We start from the raw sequence: 20,381 nt of genomic DNA, 5'->3' as shown, positions 1-20,381 counted from the left end.
TGTGAGCAGAGCCTACTTGTGAGGACGCCTGCCCAGCCCCGCCCACAGCCCATCCAGAGGCCTATCAGAGCCCGCACATGAAAACCCACCCTGCCCAGCCCTGCCCACAGCCCATCCAGGGGCCTATCAGAGCCCGCACATGAAAACCACCCTGCCCGGCCCCGCCCACAGCCCATCCAGGAGCCTATCGGAGCCCACACATGAAAACCCACCCTGCCCAGCCCTAGGCCACAAGCTTGTCTTCCACGACCCTGCCTAAGAATTCACATTAGCCCCAGGCTTCCTCTTTGCTAGGCTCCTGTTCCTGTAGCTCACTCAGGCTCCTGGCTTTGATGCTTTCGCCTAACAGGTTTCCTTGGGTTACCCTAAGAAACCCAAATGCCATAGTTTATAGAGGGCAACTAAACTCTCCCCTCTCTCCACTATGACAGTCCTGATGTGGCTGACTCAAGCCACCAGAAACTTCCTTGGCACTCTTTGCCTCAGAGGCCTCTTTGTAGCCCATGTAGCTCTTTCCCTGAGGAAGGAGCCCTGGGCTTCCTAGGCTAGTCTCTAAGGCCCACCAGGAGCCAGCTCTGACCTACATTTCTAGGTTTACTTTAAATTAGACCATACTGTCTGGTACTATTCACTACTGTGTCCCAGTTGAAGGCTCACAAACCCACAAGTCCGTATAGTACTATATGTAGCCCAGGCCGGTCCCGGAAATCACTTCCACCCTCCTGCTTCCGAGTCCTGGGGTTATAGGATACACTGTGCTCCAGTCTGAAGAAGGAGGGGGCGGGGCTCCATGTGCTCCCTTCTGCCCTGTTCTGGAAACACTCCTAAAGGCCCTGTGTTTGGTGGCAGTAGCTAAGAACAAAAAAATAATTCTATTCACTTCATTTCTTCCCAGAGGAAGAAACGTGGGGTTCCTTAGCAGTTTTACAACTTAAAGTATACTAAGTATACTTGGTTATTTGAAAACCTAAGCCCTGTCTGTAGTGAGTCTCTGTCTTTAAAAGAGGTGACTGGTTTTTTTTTTTTTTTCTTTTTTCTTTTTTTAGATGGGGTATCTTCATGTAGCCCTGGCTGTCCTTGAACTCACTCTATAGACCTGGCTGGTCTTAAATTTGCAGCGATCCTCCTTCCTCCTCCTCCCAAGTGCTGGGATTAAAGGCGTGCACCACCACTGCCCAGCTAACGGGAGGCTTGCTATATATCTTGGTTGTGAACCTAGCCTTTCATGGCTGAGCCATCTCTTCAGCCTGGTTTATTTTATAAACATCATTAAATAAATGAACATTTGTGTGTGTGTGTGAGTGAGTGTGTGTGTGTGTGTTCACGCTCTCCTGAGCAACACATACCTAAAGTCAAAATTTAGGGGAAATTATAAAAGTAGGCAGGAGTTGGATAATTTAAAAGCCATTGATCAGCTGTATGTGAAGTCATGTGAAGAATCAGAAAAGAGTCCTGATTGTAATGGCATTGACCAATGCCTCAAGGTTGGTGTGTGTGTGTGTGTGTGTGTGTGTGTGTGTGTGTGTGTGTGTTTTAAACTTATGCCTAAGCAAATTACAACATGCATTTTGGCAGTACCTATGAAAAAAATAATGGTAAGCTGTAATGTTCCAGGACCAGAATCAAGGTCTTTCAAATTCAAAGCTTAGCTCCTTGAAACCAAAGCTAGGGCTAGGGGTGGGGAAGAAGGGCAGAGAGGGAAATTTAATCCCAACACTTGGGAGGCAGAGGCAGGAGGATCCCTGTGAGTTTGAGGCCAGCCTGGTCTACAAAGTGACTCCAAGAGAGCCACGGCTCTGTTACACAGAGAAGCCCTGTCTTGAAAATAATATAAATAATAAATAAATAATAAAGGCTAAAGTAAGGTGTATTTTATAGTGCTTTATTTAAAGTCAACTGTTCCTGAAGTAGAAATGATGTTGAACAGGTGTGCTAAGCAGTGCTTCAAGGAATGTGAGTCAGTGCAGAGCACTGGGTATTCTCAGTCACACACTTCAGTGAAGTGGTGTGGTCGCAGCTTTCTGTCAGAGGCTTTCGTTGCTTGCTTCACAACTCACTGGACAGATGTGTGCTTTCATTGTCGCAGTGCATTCTGCCCCTAAGGACTGAAAACAACTGAGGTGAATTTCTGTAATTGTTCCTAAGTAACCTTAACCACCTCATGTTAGTGTTTCAGGTGGGCTGGGTTTTGGTTTCTTTTATATTTTTCACACAAAAATAGAAAGCTTAACCCTTTGGGTAATGCTTAGATCCATTTCATTATTTTGATTATATTTGCATAACAACCCTATTTTTAAAAAAGGTCTTAGCAAACCTCTTAGTGCCCTTCCACACCCCTGCCATACAACTTGGAGAGACTCAAAAAAATATTTCTGTTGCAGAAGTCAGTGGGCTGCAGTTGACATGAAAATGAAAAACTATGCTCATTGTTGCATAAAAGAAAACAGATCTACGTAAGATCAAGTCAAACTAGACAAGTGATTTCATGTGCCTTAATTATTTATTTTTTAAATTGAACGTTTTTATGCAGTATATTTTGACTATGTTTCCCTGTCTCCAACATCCTCCCCACCTCCTTACCCACCCAAATTATGTTCCTCTTTCTCAAAAAACAAAAAAAAAAAAACCACATAAAAATAAATGAAACAAGCAAAAGACCAGTAAGAGCAAAAATTGCCAATGCAAAGCAAAAAGAAACGGAAAGTCCACAAAAACACCATTGAGTTTGTTTCATGCTGGTCAACTACTGCTAGGCACAGGGCCTGCCCTGCAGCGTGGTCACTCAGCGAGACTCCACTGGAGGGAACTGGTTTCCCTTTGCCACCCAGTACCTGGTTTCGTTTGCAAACAGCTTCTCGTTTAGGGGTGAGCCCCCATGTGCATGACCCCGTCTCAGTGCTGGGACCCCTTTTGGCTTGCACTGTGCAGGCCTTGTGCCTGGTCTGTACACTGACGTGTGTGTCAGTCCTGTTGTGTCTGAAGGGCAGGTTCCTCGGAGTCAGCTGTCACCCCTGGCTCATTAAGCCTTGAGGAGACAGGTTTGATGAAAATGTCTCACTTAGGACTTGACTGCTCCTTAAAGTCTCCGAGTCTCTGCACATTGTCTAGTTGTGAGTCGGTGTTAATTTCTATACACTGCAAGAAGAAGCTTCTTCTGGTGAGCTCCGAGCGAGGCACTGGCCTGTGGGTGTAGATAGCAGCGTGCCCTTGACAGTCATTTTACTGCTGTGTTCCTTTAGCAGAGTAATGGTAGTAGCTTTTTACCTAGGCCCGGGTCCTGTCCAGTCTCAGATTCTTGGCAAATTTATCAGTGTCAGGTTCGTTTGTTTGTTTGTTTGCTTTTTAGATGTAGGAGCTCATTTTTGTTGGTGTTGTTAAGAAGTGGTTTTGAGACAGAATCTCACTATGTAGCCTTAGTTTTCCTGGAACTCCCTACGTAGACCAGTCTGGCCTCAAACTTACAGAGGTCTGCCTGACGCTGCCTCCTGAGTGCCCGCCCAGCTATGCCTTAATATTTTAAATAGTGGTAGGTGATAGGAAAAGCCTGTGTCATGTCGGTAAATGTCATGAGAGGCCTGGGTTTTAGAGCCCTCTGTGTAAAGGCTGTGGATTTGAATGCATACTTACTGAGTTATAGTACTTAAAGCCGTATTTCTTTTCACCCCCAGTGTTAATGGTTATTTGAATGTCACTTTTATGGTATGAAGAGAAAATTGAAGCAGCAGCTGGGCGTGGTCATACGTGTCTGTAGATCCTGGTGCTTGGGAGATTTCGGTAGGAGATAGATCAGGGCTCAAGGGCTTGAGTGTCAGGCCAGCCTGGGCCGTGTGAGACCCTGTCTCCACATACAAACATCAGCGAGGTTCGAAAAGCTACCTTAAATGTTCTTTGTGTGTGTTAACTTGGAGTGTAGAGTGCATGCTTAGCCTGCATGAGGGCGTGGATTCAGTCCCCAGAACCCTACCTAATAAGACCTTTTTTTTTTCCTGGTAGCAGGCCTAGGATCTTCCCCAAGAGTTATGTGATGAGCCAAGATCTCAGGATTAGATTCAATGACTCAAATCCTAAAGAATAGTTTTCTTTGTGTGCTGACACCTAGGAATTCAGCTAGAAATAAAAAATGAATATCGGAGCGTGAGGGTATAAAGCAACTATGAATTTGTTTAAATGAAAGATGCTTTTATGAATACAAAAGTGCTTCTCTGCCTATGGTCTTAAATTGCTATTAATTAAGCACTATGTAATATAATAGATAATTACCTCGCTTTAATACAGATGCTGGTGGATTTGGTAGTCATTCTAAGTAGCTATTGTTGGCTAATAGTCTTTGGGGAGTCATTCACACAGCCGTTGCGGCTCTAAAAGAAATCTCTAAACACCAGTGGGGGCAGACGTTTTTGAAGCATGGCTGATATAAATAAAATGAGCTTTTGTATGAAGTACATCATTTTGATTATAGTTTTTATTCCTATGGTCGTCACTCAATAACATTTCAGAATCTTTGCAGCAGAAGAAAGAAGGAAAGCTGGCTATGTGGAGCGGGCCTCTCAGAGCACCACAGAAACTCGGGCGGGTTGGGATCTGGCCTGTTTATCGGGATTGTTCAGCGTTCTGATCATTAGAATTTTAACTGGAGATGTTTTTATTCGGCCTCATTGTTTTTCTTTTAATTAATATTTCTATGACAGATAATTAGGTAAAAGATGTTGAATATTAAATATGGTTGTAGCTTAGGGGGAAATAAGCATTTCTGGGCCAAGGCTTCTCACAGACTGTTGTGTGATATGTGAGCTGATCTATTGAGTAGAATGCCAAGTGGGCTGCCCCATCCAACCAGACTCACAGTCGCTAAGGCCGCTTACTCCGAGGGCACGGGATGGAGGCTTATGTGGAAGTTAATGCTGGTCTTGTTAATCTCAGCTGCTAATGGAGTAAATCTTGATTAGAGAATCATCCCTACCTTGTTAGCTCCAGCTGAGTGTGAGGCTGCCTCGACTTGTCTGTCACATCAGGCATTTTAAAGTCGAGCATTTGGAGTCCCCGATGCAACTGCCTGGTGCTTTCTGAGCATTGGTGGCTCCGACCTGTAAGGTCGCTGAAGACCTTAGGACCCACTAGTCCTGCAGTGGGCCAGGCGTTGGTTTCCAGCACACACAAGGGAGCTCACTACTTTCATATTTCTGGTTCCAGGCCATCCAACAGCTTCTTCTGCCCTCTACAGGCACCAGGCACACATGATGCACACGCACATGGCCAAGCCAAACACGCACACACATAACACAAAAACAAATACTGTAACAGAACTTTCATCAATCACATTTAGCATAATTTTACTATGTACGGGGAAAGTATTCCAAAATGTTAGCTTTCAGAAGCATTCCCAAATTACCACAGATTTTTAGGTATCATGCACATAGTTGATTTTTTTTTTTTTTTGCTTCAGATATTTTTAAAGCTGTAATAGAAGTCACTGTATAGCCCTACATCTCTCATAATTACTAATCTCTAAGAACTTAGGCTGTTCGGTTCATTGGTTCGGAGCTTCTCTTGCCTCCTGCATGCGCGCACACACACACACACACACACACACACACACACACACGTGCAACCTTTTAAACATGACTGTCTGCAAGCCAGTGCCTAATGTAAAGCAGAATTATCTTGCCATATTCTGTAACCAAGTTAAAACTAGAAACAACCTTGTGGCCGATGCTGGACTACGCTGCCGTCTTATTTGAGTGGGATTTGTTTTTGTGGATACAACCTAATTGTTTGCATTGGTCATTTTTTTTTTTTAGAGCAAATGTAACTAAATCATATGTACCTAAATTGTGGGGATTTTTATTTCGTTCTGTCTCTACAGAGCTGAGAGCTATGTGCGGGGCAGTTAGTTAGACCTAGACACTTATTAAGTGTAGATCTTGGACAGCATAAGCTATTACTTGCCCTAGGTCAAACCACTCTCACAAAAATACCACACGTACCGAGTAGTTCTCAAAATATAAAGCTGCTTATTTGCCACAGTTTTGAAGGCTGGGAAGTTTGAGACCGAGTCAGTGTCTGAAGAGGGCTGGGTCTTGGTTCAAAGCTCCGCCCCCCTGGGTTCTCACATATCAGATACCGGAAGCAAGCGCCCTCGTCTAGTCATAGGTCGATAATCCACCGTCTGATTTATGTAGCTGCAAGTGACATCAGTCTCCCATCTATACACAGTGTCGTTAACCTTCATAGTTTATTACTGTTTGGGCTTCTTCTTGTTGTTTTCAAGACGGGGTTTCTCTGCTGTAGCCTTGGCTGTCCTGTAGCTCACACTGCAGACACTCTGGCCTCGAACTCGAAGAGATCCGCCGTCCCTTGCCTCCCGAGTGCTAGGATGGATTAAAAGCGTGTGCCGCTACTGCTCGATTTATTAACTGTTCCGTACATCTAAAGATGCGCTGTTCACAATGTAAAAGATAAGAAGTTAAATCGTGTTGTAAAGTGAGGACCAAGGAGACTCGGCAGGGATCCCCGTGGGAAGCATCTTGACATTTCACATACGACCTGTTACTGTGGAAATTCTGCGGTTCTGAACTGGTGTTGCGGTCAGGGTTTAGCTGGGTTTTTTTGCAGCCCCGTATCATGAGTCAGCTTTTCAAAGGACACTTAAAACACAGGTGGGAACAAAAGGGAATCAGAGGCTGTGGGTGGGGTCTCTGGAAGTAAGGGAGCAAAATGAACAAACTGCGGTGATCAGTGTGCATAAAAGTGTCATAGTGAAATCTATTATTTTGTATATTAACTACAACTATGAAATTACAAATGGAATTGGGAAGAAGCATGTTGGTTTTTTAGGTTAGAATTGCTCCCAATTTTCACTGGATTTGGGTCAGCCTCTCTTCACCATAATAGTAAGAAAATCTTGCATCATTTTCCTGACTTCCTTTTTTGTGGTACTAAGCTAGCAGTTTATCTACCACTGAACTGACTTCGAATAGATAGATTTGAAAGGTGAAAGTGAGCGGCCTTGGGACCTGATGTCTATCTTGTGTGGGTTTTATTATCCGTATTCGTGTCTTACATGAGAGCAAATGGCTTTAGAAAGTCTTACTTTATCAAAACACGAAGGCTTCGTTCCCTGTGCAACTGGGATGGTTTGCTTCAGAAGCCTTAGCAACTTCATTTTTTTTAAAAGCGCGTTATTTATGCACTGGCTTTTCATAAACACCTCTACTCTCAGATGCAAGTGAGTGGAATAAGATAAGAATTGCATATTGAGAAAGGTTTATTAGGGAAAATAAAAGACTTCAGTGTCTGAAGCATTCTGTGTAAAGAATTTTTCACAGCTTATCTTTAATAAACAGTGAGTTTATGGGTAGAGTTTTGCTCTAGCCCCCATCACTCATTGTGGTATTGCGATGGATGCTATTTGGGTGCCTTCTCGTCCTTTCTTGGCTCAGATTGTACTTGTTTCCCTCCTTTGCAGAGACGCTGCTCGATGACTTCCTTCTCACGTACACTGTCTTCATGACCACCGACGACCTGTGCCAGGCGCTGCTAAGACAATATCCTTCATTAACGTCCGGATGCTGTGCTGGCTTCCTCCCAGACAGATGCCCCACGTTAGGAATTAACTGCCTTTCTTAATTTACTCAACCCACAGTGGAGGGTGGATGTGTTAAATATTAATGTAGTGATGTCCTAGGCAAAGGTGGAATGAGACAGAGGAGGCGGGGCCCGTGGGGAGGGCATTGCTGACGCCTTTACATCCTGTTCTGTGGGCAACGCGTACTGTTTGTGTTATGTTGCTTTATAACGGCTTCTCACGGTTGCTTAGGGAGCTGGAGGTAAAATCGCCCTCAGGGTAAACCCAAGTCAGCAGGCCAAGAGGACTGACAGTAACAAACAAAAAATATTCTTACAGGAGTCAGACTTCTTGTGCTAGAAAACCTCGAGGTTGTGTGTGTGTGTGTGTGTGTGTGTGTGTGTGTGTGTGTGTGTGTGTGTGTATTATGTCATATTTCTGGGACAGTGCCCCTGGACACCGGAGCTGTTCTCCCTTGTGGAAGTCTACTGTCATCTCTGGGTGCAGTTGGCATCTTTTGGGGATGTTGCCACTCACTGGATACTTTCCTCAGGTATCAGATGGGATTAAAAGGTTAATTGCCAGCTAAGAAAGCCGTATAGTTTTACTCAGTAACCAGAGAGATGCTACATTAAATTAGGCCATAAGCCCACATAAGCTGGCTAGACATCTGCACCAGGGCTCCTTGCCTCATCATGCTTAGAGAAGAGTCTTAAAAGCAAATAAATTAATTTGGTTACTTAATTTCATTGCTAATAGTAATAAAATTGATGATATAGCCTTTAAGCATTTAATAAAAACTTTACTGCTTTTATTAGCCCAAACTACATACTCCGTTTCAATCCATAAAATGTTTAAGAAAATGGGCTATGCCAAAGAGTTTATTAAAACCTAATGATAATAGCCATTTAAAATTCCTGTTAAATAATTGTTATATGTCTCCCAACTATACTGCATTTTTCCTGCCTGAAAGAATGCCTTAAAACTCCATAAAGTATTTGAAATAAAAATTCTCTTGAAAAACACATGACTGACCCAGACTTGGTGGCACATAACTGTGACCCCAGCACTCAGAAGGCTGAGTCAGGAAGCTCACTGAGTCCAAGGCCAGCTTGGACCTAGACAGTTGTCTCAAAAGGAAGGCGGGGCTAAAAGATGGCTCGGTAAGGCTTGAGGATTTGCGTTTAGTCTCCAGAACCAAAGCAAAAAGTGCTAAGCATGGTGGGAGGCTCCTTGGTAAGTCTGTCCTGCGAGAGACCTTGCCTCAAACAAAAGAGTAGATGCTGCCTAAGGAGTGCCGTTCAGGGCTGACCTCTGACCTCCACCTATGCGTGCGCTCACACAGACAACAAACGTGTTTACATACTGGTATATGTATATGAACTAGAAATGGCATATCAGTATATGTGAACCATTTTGGTGCTTTACTGCACCTGACTGAGCAAGACTGTAGACACATAAAGCTGATCCTGAAACGCTAGTTTTGAATTTGGAAAATTTGAACAATTTGCAAATTTTTCTCAATAGTTTCTAAGTTGAGTCCTTTCAAACAAAAATCAGCAATAATTATGTTTTTAAGTTTCTCCTTGAGATGTATTTTGGAAAAAAAAATCTGTGAGCTAATTTTACCCACATCTTTAATGCTTACCTACTTTAAAGCAATTATCACCCATTAGCCACAAGAACTGTGTCCTATCACAAACCAGACGCCTTCACACTATTGTCTTCTTCCTACTATTGTCTTCAGCTACGATTCTAATATTTTTATTACCACTTAATAATTTAGTGACCTTGCGAGTGTTTCCAAAGACTGTCTGAGCGTCTCCTTAGACTTTGACTAGGACATTTTATATGAAATTTTAGTTATTTTTGCAACCTTTTTTACTACCAAAGTCCATGAAATAGAAGACATTTTAAGTGGCAGGTCTTTCTGCAAAGCCGTTTTTCTTTCTTGCCATCTGTGAAATCACACAAGCCAAAGTCAAAAACTCTTGACATCTGCACCAAATGCCATCAGTGTTGGTCTAGTCTTAATGAAGATCCCCTCCATATTCCACCGCTAAAGAGTGACCTAAGTCATTCGTGTTTGTTTGTTTTTCCTGTGGTTTTTAAACCCTGTTTATAGATTGGAACCATTTTAGAGTGCTTGGATATACAGATATTTTCATTGTAATAGGATTGAATGTCTTTCAGCTCTCATCATAGGAAAGCATATTATTTAAGCTCGTAGCCTGGACCAGCTAATATTCAGTGCATTACAATGAACCTGCAGCTCGCCCGTGGCCTTCCCCCCTCCCCCCCACTACCGCATTTATAGATCAGTATGATTAAGCCTGAGCACAGACACAAAGGAACTTATATCCGGTCATAGCAAAGCAGAGCAGCACAGATGCAGATTTAATCAGTAAGTGTCCTACAAGGTAGATATAGATTAGGTGTAGGTAGAGATTGCAGGAATGTGAGGTTAGGAAAATAAATATCAATAACTATAAACTGGAAATAGTGATTGAACCCTCGTCTTGAAATTGCTTTATTGCACTGACGTGTAGCCATGAAACGTAAATATGGCGTATGGATGAGGAACTCGGATGTTCACTAGAAAAGAGATAAAAACTGTTGATGTTTCTCAACTGGCTGTCTTCCTTACTGGGCATTGTTGAAAAAGAAAAAGGACACACGTGCAAACAGAAATAAGACAGAATTAACCTGTATCTTTGCCTTTTAAGAAAAAAAAAAGTAGGTGGCTGGAGAGATGGCTCAGTGGTTAAGAGCACTGTCTGCTCTTACAGAGGTCCTGAGTTCAATTCCCAGCAACCACATGGTGGCTCACAACCACCTATATACCCTCTAATGCCCTCCTCTGGCATGCAGGTTGTACATGCAAATAGAGCACTCATATACATAAAAATAAAATAAATCCTTTAAAAAAAAAAAAGAAAGAAAGACTGTAATCCCAGCAGTAGGGAGGCAGAGACAGGAGAATCGCTGTGAGTTCAATGCCAGCCTGGTCTAGAAAGAGAGCCCAGGACAGTCAAGGCAACACAGAGAAACCCTGTTTCGAGAAGACAAAAAATAAAAAAATAAAATAAAATAAAAAGGAAGAAAAGAAAAACACTAAAGGAAATAGACGCTTTAACAGGGCATATTTTGTTGTTGTTTGTTTGACTGGTTGCATTTCACAAGCAGCCTTAAAGGTAGCCACAGCACATTCTTGCAGGATAGGGAGAAGGTGACTGGGTCATGGTTTTTGCATATTTACAACATCTGGTTTTTACATACTTACAACCCATTTTTGTTTTGCAGCTGTTCAGCGGCATTAGCAGATAGCAATCTTGATGAGCCGTCCCCCAGTGCTTTCTGTGTCCTGTTAGGTTTCCACACGATCAGGACAGCCAGCAGCTGGGAATGGGGGGGGTGTGCCTGCAATGCCAGCTCCTGGGAGGTGGGGGCCAGAGAGTGGAAAGTCGAGGCTGGCCTGGGCTGCAGTTCTGACAAAGGGAAAGAGGAAGAGAGGCTGAGATGACCATTTTTGCAGAAAAAAAGGAATAGATGAGTTTAGATGATGCTGAGTCTTGTGTCATTCCTAGTCACTTAAACTTTTTACTTTGAAGCTATTTTAATGATGTAGTTAACACAAAGTCATTATATACAAGGTAGGCAATATTTATCAGTAAAATGATTCAGATGTTCTCAAATATCACTTCATTGAAAAGCCACTGTTAACCATCGATATGACTTTCCAGGTAATTAAAATATTGATGTCAGCAAGCATTAACCCAAGTAGATAATGCTGCCAGTTGTTTTGTTTGTTTGTTTTTGTGCTCAGCAATATACTGGAACTGTTCATCTCAATACACGTGCTTCTTACTGGACCCCGTTGCTATGGCTGCTGTGTAACTTATTTAATGAACATCTGATCATTTATTTAACTGTTTGCTGGAGCACTCAGCCCCGTCCCCTGGTTTGTTTACAATTTACACTGATGAAGGTGAAAATCAGGGGCCCTTTTTACCTGCGTCTTGGCACATTAATCTGGTTCTTCCTTCAGGCAGATGCGTAGGTGTGGGCATGGGGGGCAGTCAGAAGTGTGTTCAAGACAGCTGCGCCCACCTGGGGCAGCCTCGGGAGCAACTGGTTTTTATAAAATATGAATTTCTGGAGATCAAAGACTCCAGGCTTTTCCTGTTGGCTTTCCTTGGTGAAGTAGTATTTACCGCATCTTCTGGGGTGGGGGGCCCCTCTCTCTCGACACCAGTGGGCGCCTGGTGTCACTTCAAAGTAACCTTAGTTCCACACAGCTGCCAGTGTGACAGCCCGGCCCTCAGCCGCGCAGCGTCCGCCGAGCGTGCTTCCTTCATCCTGGGCTCCCTTTCATCCTTTTCGCAGCACACCTCCAGCCCCCCCACACTCAGGCTCTGTTCTTTTGCCTTTATGCTGTTTTGAATTCTTCGGAAAAGAGCCTTTAGCCTATTTTGTGAAAACTAGACCAAGCGGACCTTTTCATATTTTGTGTTTCAACGACGCGCTGTTCTTTCTTAACCGTGTGCACCTATTCTGCTAAGCGGCACCAAGGGGAAGAAGAAAACTCAGATGTCCCGTGCCGAAAGCGCAAGGTCTTACATCTGGTTTCCCAGTGGATCTCACTGTACAAAGACTGGCTACAGGAAGATGAGCATTCAAAAGTGTTCCTAAAGGTACGCAGGCGCTTCCAGGTGCTCTGGTGCCAAGCGATTGGCTTTATTTTCAGCCATATGCTCTTTTAGGTGTAAGTTCATTCTATCTTCTGATACCTCTATATAAGTAGGAACTGCCTCTTAAAATTATTAAATATGTTATGAAAAACTGTGAGTGGAAATTTTTGGATGATTTATTTAAATCATTGGAATTTTTATCGTAAATTAATTTTAAAAGGTAAGCCAAAAATGTATTTTAAGATTTGATGTCCTTTAATGTTAGATTTATGATAATATTAAACTAACAATACCTATTAGGCAAATAGAACCTAGATAAGCATTTAAAATCATCTTAATCACATATATTATATGAACTTTAAATACTATGTTTGAGATAGATATTTGACAATATACTTTGAGATCAGTAACAATCTGAAAGACACCTATGTAAACCGGTTTATCTCAATGCTGACGGTTTACGGTGTGTATTTACTTACCACAAACAGTGCTCTGGACTAGAGTTTGATTTCCTTGACCACTGTATTGGATGTACAAGTCAGTGCAGAGAGAGAGTAGAGTGGGATTTTAGCAGGAGGTCTGCCTTAGGACAGATAAATACCTAAGCTGGCTCTGCCTGTCACCGAGGAAATGACATGGAATTCCACGTTCTGATACCTTTTAGATGCCCAGTGAAAAGCTCATCCGTGACTCATGTTATTCTTCAAACCCGCTGGTTATTTGAACATGTCTCCCTCCCAAGTATTCATGCAGGCATTCTGTTTTGAGATCTAAGCTACTCGTGGGAGTCTCTAGTAGCCAAGTAGGAAGTCTGTTTTCAGGCTCCCCTCGGTAGCCAAGTAGGAAGTCTGTTTTCAGGCTCCCCTACAGACATCCCTCAAAAGCAACCTGAGTGCAGTGCCAGGGGGCTGAGCGGCTAAAATGAAACTCCTACCTGCCCTGGATTCCACCTTACTTCCCGGAACAAGATAACCATTCCCCGAGCCTTTATTCTTGACAGTGACACTGGGGTTTAACTCAGGGCTGTTCACATACTGAACGTGTGCTGCCGTTTGTGTCCCCTCCCCCCTCTCCACAGACCATGTACAGGAATGTACTAGATGATGTCTACGAGTATCCGGTTCTTGAAAAAGAGCTGAAAGAATTCCAGAAGATGCTTGGAATGCATCGCCGCCAGTGAGTATCGTAAGGATTTGGGGCTGCCATGCACATCCGCCGGACAGTGAGTCACAGAGAATTTCACGGCCTCAGTACGTTATGAGGTCTGTGAGGTTTCCTTATCCGTTAAGAGAGATTGGAGAAAACCAATTCCTCAAGCTGCTGTCCCCTAAGTAGCACTTGTGAATCTTACCCTGGATTTACTGGGTCTTAACTGCCGCTCTATTAATTATGGTAAATGAGAGCACCAAGTCTTTGTTCAGTTCCGAGGTTCTTAGTCGCGTGAAGCAAGCGCACTGTCAAGCTAGAGGCACATTTAAAACCTCAGCAACAACGAGTGCGTGTCTCAAGAAATGTGAGTTCAGGCCTTTGAGATTTAAGGCCTGTGGTAAAGGGGGGGTCCCCATTGCCAGTAAAAGATATACATAGGTCAGTCTTAAAGAAGCAAACTGATCGTGCGTACACCTTCATCTCAGTTGTCAGAACTGCATGTTTAGAAATCAGACACCGTTTTAGAAACGATTGCGATAAACTATGGTGGTCACAGTCTGTGTCACATTAAATATGGATATCCTGATATTGATGTGAAATTATAAATTTAATCAAAAGAGGAAAGAAAGATAAACATACACTGTGATAGTTATTCTCTCTCTTAGATGTGGCTCTGTACTACAAGGCAGACCTCTTACAGTTAGAAAACCTTAATGCCTGGATTAGTGCAGTTAAATACATTAACCGTATCGCTGAAATCTCATACATTCCATTAAAATTTTTACATTATAATGGGAATAGCAAATTGAAAGAGGAAACTGTATTAAGATAGGGTTGGGCTGGAGGTGAGGCTCGGAGTTAGCAAACGCAAGCTGAGGGTCATCTCCCCCTCCCCCCTGCAACACAGGCACACAGAAAAGGAGTGGGCGGCTTGCTTATTTGGTATAAGACTACAGGATGTCTTTTCATTTTAGATTGGGACTTGGGCCACAGTGTTGTGCTCACTACATTCCCCCCCACCCACCCCCATGGACAGAGGGTGTGTCACTTTCTGAGGATACAGTGGGTACCGTGATTGATGGCTAGCCTGATGGAGTGTGAGAATAGCCACGTGCAGCTCTCTTCAGAGTGGATAGCTGGCTGCCAGAGGCACTCGGTGATACAGGGTCAGCGGTCAGATAGGCACCTGGTGAACATCAGAGTGTCCTCGGCGCTGCTTTACAGAGCAGGCATGATGCTGAATCCGTTACTCAGCTATCTGGAAGATGCTGCCCCCCAAAATCTATTATCTCTCCTGTTAATCCATACTGCTTTTCAAGCAGGGCAGGGGGAGGAAAAGAGCACGCATGCTGTCTACTTACGGAGATGCGTTCCTATAGGCTGACAAACCTAGGGTTCCTCTCAGTAATTAGCTTTACTTTCTTTCTCTAGGGTAGAAAGCGCAGTACATACAGTCAACAGGTAGCTTTTTTTTTTTCCCTCCTTGTTCACTTGAAAGTTGGAGTGCACTGTCCAGTGTGTAATGCGTGATAGATTAATAAATAGGGTGCTTTGTCTTTTTATTTTGTTTTTGAGGTAGTCTGGCTCTATAGTCCAGGCACGCTACTGGCCTGCCTCTGCTCCACCTCTGAGTGCAGAGACTGTAGACACACAACCACTGGTTTTGTCCCAATGTTTTTAATGACATTTCTTTCTTTCTACTTATTTATTTACTCATTCATCCATTTACTTGGTTGTGTAGGTATGCTGTGGTGTTCTAGTTTGATTCCCTGTTGCTGTTATAAAACACTTGACAAAAAGCAACGTAGAGGTCTTGTTTGGCTTCAGATTACAGCCCGTCATTTAGGAAAACCAAGGCAGGAACTAGTGTAGAGATCTCGAGGGTGCTGCTGACCGGCTTGTTCCTCATGACTTGCACAGTTCGCTTTCCTCTACAACTCTGGACCATTCGCCCAGGGGTGGTGGCACCACCCACATCAGACACGGATAATAAAAAATGCCCCATCTGAGTGCCAACAGGCCGGTCTGGTGGAGGCAAATCCTCCCTTACGACTCTGTGTTCCCAGTTGTCACACCGACCAAAACCAGCGCACAGAGGGAGTGCTCAGAGGTCAGAGGACAGCTTTTCGGGCCAGTCCTCTCAATCCACTCTGTAGATTGTGGGGATGGGACCCGGGTCATCAGACCAGGCAGTTAGCACCTTTACTTGCTGATTTGTCTCACTGGTTCTGTTTTTATCTTTCTTTAAAGAATGAAATTCTCTACAGCGTTCCTGGAAAGAGTCTCATATCTTACCTTTTTCTTTGTAGCACTGTTGATGAATATTCACCACAAAGGAAGGTAGGCAAATGCTTTTATGTTGGCAGTGAAGGGGGGGGTGTGGATCTGGCTCAGAGAGCTTGCCCTGCCTGACTTGGCATTTCCTTGTAATTAAAGTGACTATTGCCCAAGTCTCATGGAGTGAGATCCAGGCATGCATCTAGCCTGCACTTTCCTGCCTTGCCTTGATTCAGGCCTATTTGCATGTGGACCCTTGACTTTTTGACAATGTACATATTTTGTGGTGCATTTTTAAAGGCAAAAAAAGGTGCCTTCTGTTTCCAAATTGATGAAATGTTGAATTTTAAACCGTGCGTGTCCCCCCTCTAAATCCAAATAAGAATCTGAACTGAAGGATTTTCCTCACTCAGAGAGCAGAAGTTTTCTGAGGAATGTCACTCTTTGAACATGACAAGAGAGAGGACACAAGTGTGTTGTGTTTCCACTGAACTTGATGAGGGCATTGGTCAGGGGAGGGCAGAAGGTGGGGAGCCAACATAACCAGTGGCAGGAGTGTGAGGTGACCTCACACAGCTCTGTGCAAACTGTGAGAAGTCAGGAGCTGAGACTGCGCAGCTGTGTCTCAGGGCTCAGGGCGGCATGGAGAGAGTGTCTGCCTGAAGTCTCCTCAGGCCACACGCTCTGACTAGAGCCAGGGACCTTGTGCCTCCTACTGGCCCTGGCTAACCTCCACACTGAGACTGGGAGTCTCTACGTCTAGGTGTGCTAGTTGAAGCAACTTCATCCTTGTTTCTCTAAGATTTGTTGTTTTTTTTTAAAGTCGGCCATCTCTTTTGGAACACGTTGTAAACAGCTGTGACTTTCGAAAGGGCAAACGTGCGCTTGTTCATTGTCCTCTTTCTTCCCTTTCACAGAATAAAGCCCTTTTTCACCAATTCAGTCTTAAGGAGAACTGGCTGCAGCACAGAGGGACAGTGGCCGAGACAGAGGAAAGTGAGTAAAAGCTTGTGGAAGAGGGCTGCCCGCTGTCCTCCTGCAGGAACATGTCCTGTCTGCCGCTGCCATTCCTGGCCAACATTCCTCTTTGGCAGGAATGTTGACATCAGATGGCATGGCTTTTCTTTCTTGGTGTAGGCGTTAGTTCTGTTAGGTACTGCACTGTTCTGTTAAGGACCCGTCATGTTCTTTTTTTTTTTTTTTAATTTTTATTTTATTTTTTAAGGTTTATTTCTTTATTACATATACAGTATTCTTCCTGCATGTACACCTGCACACCAGAAGAGGGACCCAGATCACATTATAGGTGGTTGTGAGCCACCATGTGGTTGCTGGGAATTGAACTCAGGACCTCTGGAAGAGCAGCCAGAGTGCTCTTAATGGCAGAGCCATCTCTCCAGCCCAGGACCCGTCATGTTCTTAATGTGTGAAGCAACAGCAGGGATGTGTGCGCTGGGCCCTCTTGGGCTCCGCAGCAGGGTATACAACATGCTGGAAGCTCAGCTTTTTCTTTCTTGAACCTTCGTCCTGGATCTGGCTACCCATGGCCCAAGGTTCAGGATTGGCTAGAAGGGCCCCCAAAGAAGAGTCCATCCCTGAGGGTTGGAAAAGAAAATCTACAGAAGGAGGATGGGAGAACTTATCCTGAGGCTGGTCAGTCTGCCGAGTACCCAGGGTGTGCTCCGTCAGTGTGCCGTGCCGGGTAGGACGCCTGATGTCCCACAGGGGTGGGGCCTTCCCCAAGTATGAGGGAGAGTCCTCGGCAGCAACCCGAAGGTGCTTCTAGGAGACTGTTAGAGCAGAGCCCCCGTGGTGGAGAGGCTCCCTGTCGAGGTAAAGGCTGAGTGAGTGGCAGGCAGAGGGTCAGGGAACTGAAATGCCCTTCAGAAGGTTTCCGCTCACCTTTCTCCACATGCTGCCGCTCAGAGTGTCACCAAAATAAAATGTCCTGTGGCACCTTGTCTAGTGCCTCTGGCAGAAGGCTTTCTGTTGTACCCTGTTAGCTGTCATCTGCCCCCAATGAAAGAGAGAATGCAATTAAGTTACCTCCTAATTCGCTAATCCTTGACCTTCCTTGTCTGTTTCTCTTATAATTGAACTGTGGAGTTTGCTAAGCTGAGCTACAAAGAGACTAAGGATTGCAAGCCCCCCCACCCCCCACCCCCCACCCCCCACCCCCGAATGCCCCCCTCTATCCCCCCCCCCACCTCTCCTTGTTCATCAGTTACTGAGCAAGGGATAAACTGGACCTCCCATCTAGGAGTTTATAGACTGGATCTTTGCTTAAAGTCCCCATTTTGAGCAACCCAGCCAAAGCAAAGACTGTCACGATCCCAGCACAGGGACTGTGTGTGTTTGAGGCTCAGTAGCAGCAGCTTACTCTGTCTTGTTGCCTTTACATGTCTGGAAACCTAGCCCTGGGTTTAGTTTTGCGATGCCATTTAAATAGCATATAAACTTTCTCTAAGAGCTATAGCCCCGCCCTCCCACACACACACCTTGCTTGTTTTTGAGAAACTATAGAATAGAATGTCTAAGTATATTACTGCATGTTTAGCAAAAGAAACAAACAACAACAACAACAAAAACCTCTAATGTTTATATGCTAAGGAAAGCTCGACTATGCAAATCATAAGGAAGATGTTTTCCCAGGACCCATCCGTCTTGGCATTGACAGCACCCTACTAATCACTAGTAGCACTAGTAGCACCGCAAACAAGGAGAAACTTTAGAAGGCTAGAAATATGACCTATGCTTAAAACCTGTCAGCGCTTCGATCCGGGTCAGGGCTGGAGGGCCATTCTCAAACGACTGAGAAAGCTGCACGCGCGCGCACACAAACCCCAAGGCAAATGACGGGCTTTCAGATAAGCTTACGAGAGTTCTAACCGCAAGCGTGCAGCCCTTGATTGCGCCACAGAGACTGTCCTGCAATGGAGTGTAAAATAAAAATTTATGTGTTAAGACATTTTAATATGCTGCTTTGGGAGTTCAAAAGTACAGTCTGTGGAGCGTGGCTCCCAGTGTCCTCTAGCCAGACAGTCTGTCACAGGCACATGCTACTGTGCAGTATGGGAAGCCAGTCAGCTGCTCCTGTGTGGTCACTGGGCTCCTGTATTTGCAAGCTGAGGATGACAGGCTGGGCCCTCACACACTGTGTCCTAAATGCATCTAGCCGCACACACTTTACACGTAAAACAGCAGCAAGGCAGACACCTTGATTAAAAAGTCTGCCCCTCACGGTCACAGTTCTCTGATTACAAACTGTTCTTTTGACCTCTGCAGTTTTTTGCCACGTGTATATAACAGAGCACTCCTACGTCAGTGTGAAGGCGAAGGTTTCCAGTACAGCCCGGGAGGTCCTGAAGGTCGTGGCTGAGAAGCTGGAGCGAGCCGAAGAGGATCTGGCTCTGGTGGCCGTCACATTCTCGGGAGGTAAGTTACTTTCTTGAATGTTAATCTTCCGCTGGATCTCCACCAGAAGGGAGTTGACATTTTCTAGAGCAGGCGCGCTGCCCCTCTTTTTTTCTGCCTGCAGCTGGATGACCACAGTAACAAGGAGAGGTGCCTACCAGAGGTGTTCCCATGACAACAGCGGGTATGGCTGGGCATTGAATTTCCTCCCTCAGAATTGAGCAGGAAGACAGTGCCAGTGTTTTGAACTGTATGAAAGACCTTTTTGCGCTTTTTACATTAGATAAGCCTTCCATTTTTCGTATTTAAATTAACTTCAGAAAGTGTTAGAGGATTAAATTACCATGGGGGGGAGGGGTGGCCTTGACCTAGCCATCTCGCTGGCTGAGGATTCAGTCTCTGTTGGAAGTGGGAGACTGTAAAACCAGCCACAGCTGGCGAGGCAGGGCTCTCTCAGGTGCATGTGGCGAGCAAGGCCTTGTTCATCCTCCCAGACCATGCAGATGACAGGCTGACACCATTGATCGGTGGTGCAGCCTGGACAAGCCTCCTTGTTTCGCTGGAGTCTGTCAGATCACAGTGTCACATCACTGGCTCCCTTCTGGGTTTACAACCTTTATTTAATATCTCATTAACCCTGAAGGGGCGAAAAAGTGAGCGTTCGGCAGCTAAAAAGGAAATGCTATACTAACTAGTATCAACCAGTGGGGTGTGTAGGGGAGGGAAGCAGAGACAGCGCATTTCCATTTGCCCTCAGTATTTGTTCTAAAAGGAGAGATGGAGTCAGAACGCATGTGAGGTTAAAGCATTGCTCTTGCTTCCCTTATCACAGGCAGGCCAAATAGTTTGACAGGTCAGTTATTAACACATGAAAAAAAGAAAAAAGCCGTTCTTCATAAGCCTAACAGAGTCCTTCCTTTCCCAGACCTCTCACTGTACAGCCTAACAAAACACCGTCCAGGGCTGAGGGTGCAGCTCACTGGTGGAACCTAGGTCTAGTGTATATGAGGCTCTGGGTTGAGTACCTAGAAAACCGTCTTAACCCCAGATTACGACTGGGAAATAAAAGCAAAGCTTTGCAAAGCGCGTGGGCCCCCACGAACTTTAGTAAGGAAATGTAGTCTGAGGTTTGTTTGTTAAGTAACAGATGGGAGCTAGGGAAATGGCTCAACCGCTAAGAGAGTGTGTCGCAGAGGACGCGGGTTCCGTTCCTAGCTTACGACCAGTCCCAGGGGCTCGCCTCCCTCTTCTGGCCTCCTGGGATACCGCATGCACACGGCACACTG

At 44.7% G+C, this 20,381-nt stretch overlaps 1 protein-coding gene across 2 annotated transcripts in view; it reads left to right on the top strand.

The window, feature by feature from the left end:
- Positions 1 to 20,381, top strand: part of RAPGEF5 (Rap guanine nucleotide exchange factor 5) — a 226,426-nt gene that overhangs the window by 168,602 nt on the left and 37,443 nt on the right. Inside the window, exons 12-18 of one of the 2 annotated variants that reach the window (XM_084791558.1) lie at positions 7,466 to 7,544; positions 12,114 to 12,258; positions 13,334 to 13,431; positions 14,836 to 14,865; positions 15,714 to 15,744; positions 16,599 to 16,677; positions 18,967 to 19,116. In XM_084791558.1, the coding sequence (XP_084647684.1) occupies positions 7,466 to 7,544; positions 12,114 to 12,258; positions 13,334 to 13,431; positions 14,836 to 14,865; positions 15,714 to 15,744; positions 16,599 to 16,677; positions 18,967 to 19,116 (612 nt within the window). The remainder of the gene's footprint in view (positions 1 to 7,465; positions 7,545 to 12,113; positions 12,259 to 13,333; positions 13,432 to 14,835; positions 14,866 to 15,713; positions 15,745 to 16,598; positions 16,678 to 18,966; positions 19,117 to 20,381) is intronic. The other variant, XM_084791559.1, reaches the window with a different exon arrangement.

Source organism: Acomys minous (genome assembly GCF_964271855.1).
Source record: "Acomys minous genome assembly, chromosome: 8".
NCBI classification, from domain to species: domain Eukaryota; kingdom Metazoa; phylum Chordata; class Mammalia; order Rodentia; family Muridae; genus Acomys; species Acomys minous.
The sequence above is the reverse complement of the archived record's forward strand: the minus strand, read 5'-3'. Positions and strand labels throughout refer to the sequence as shown.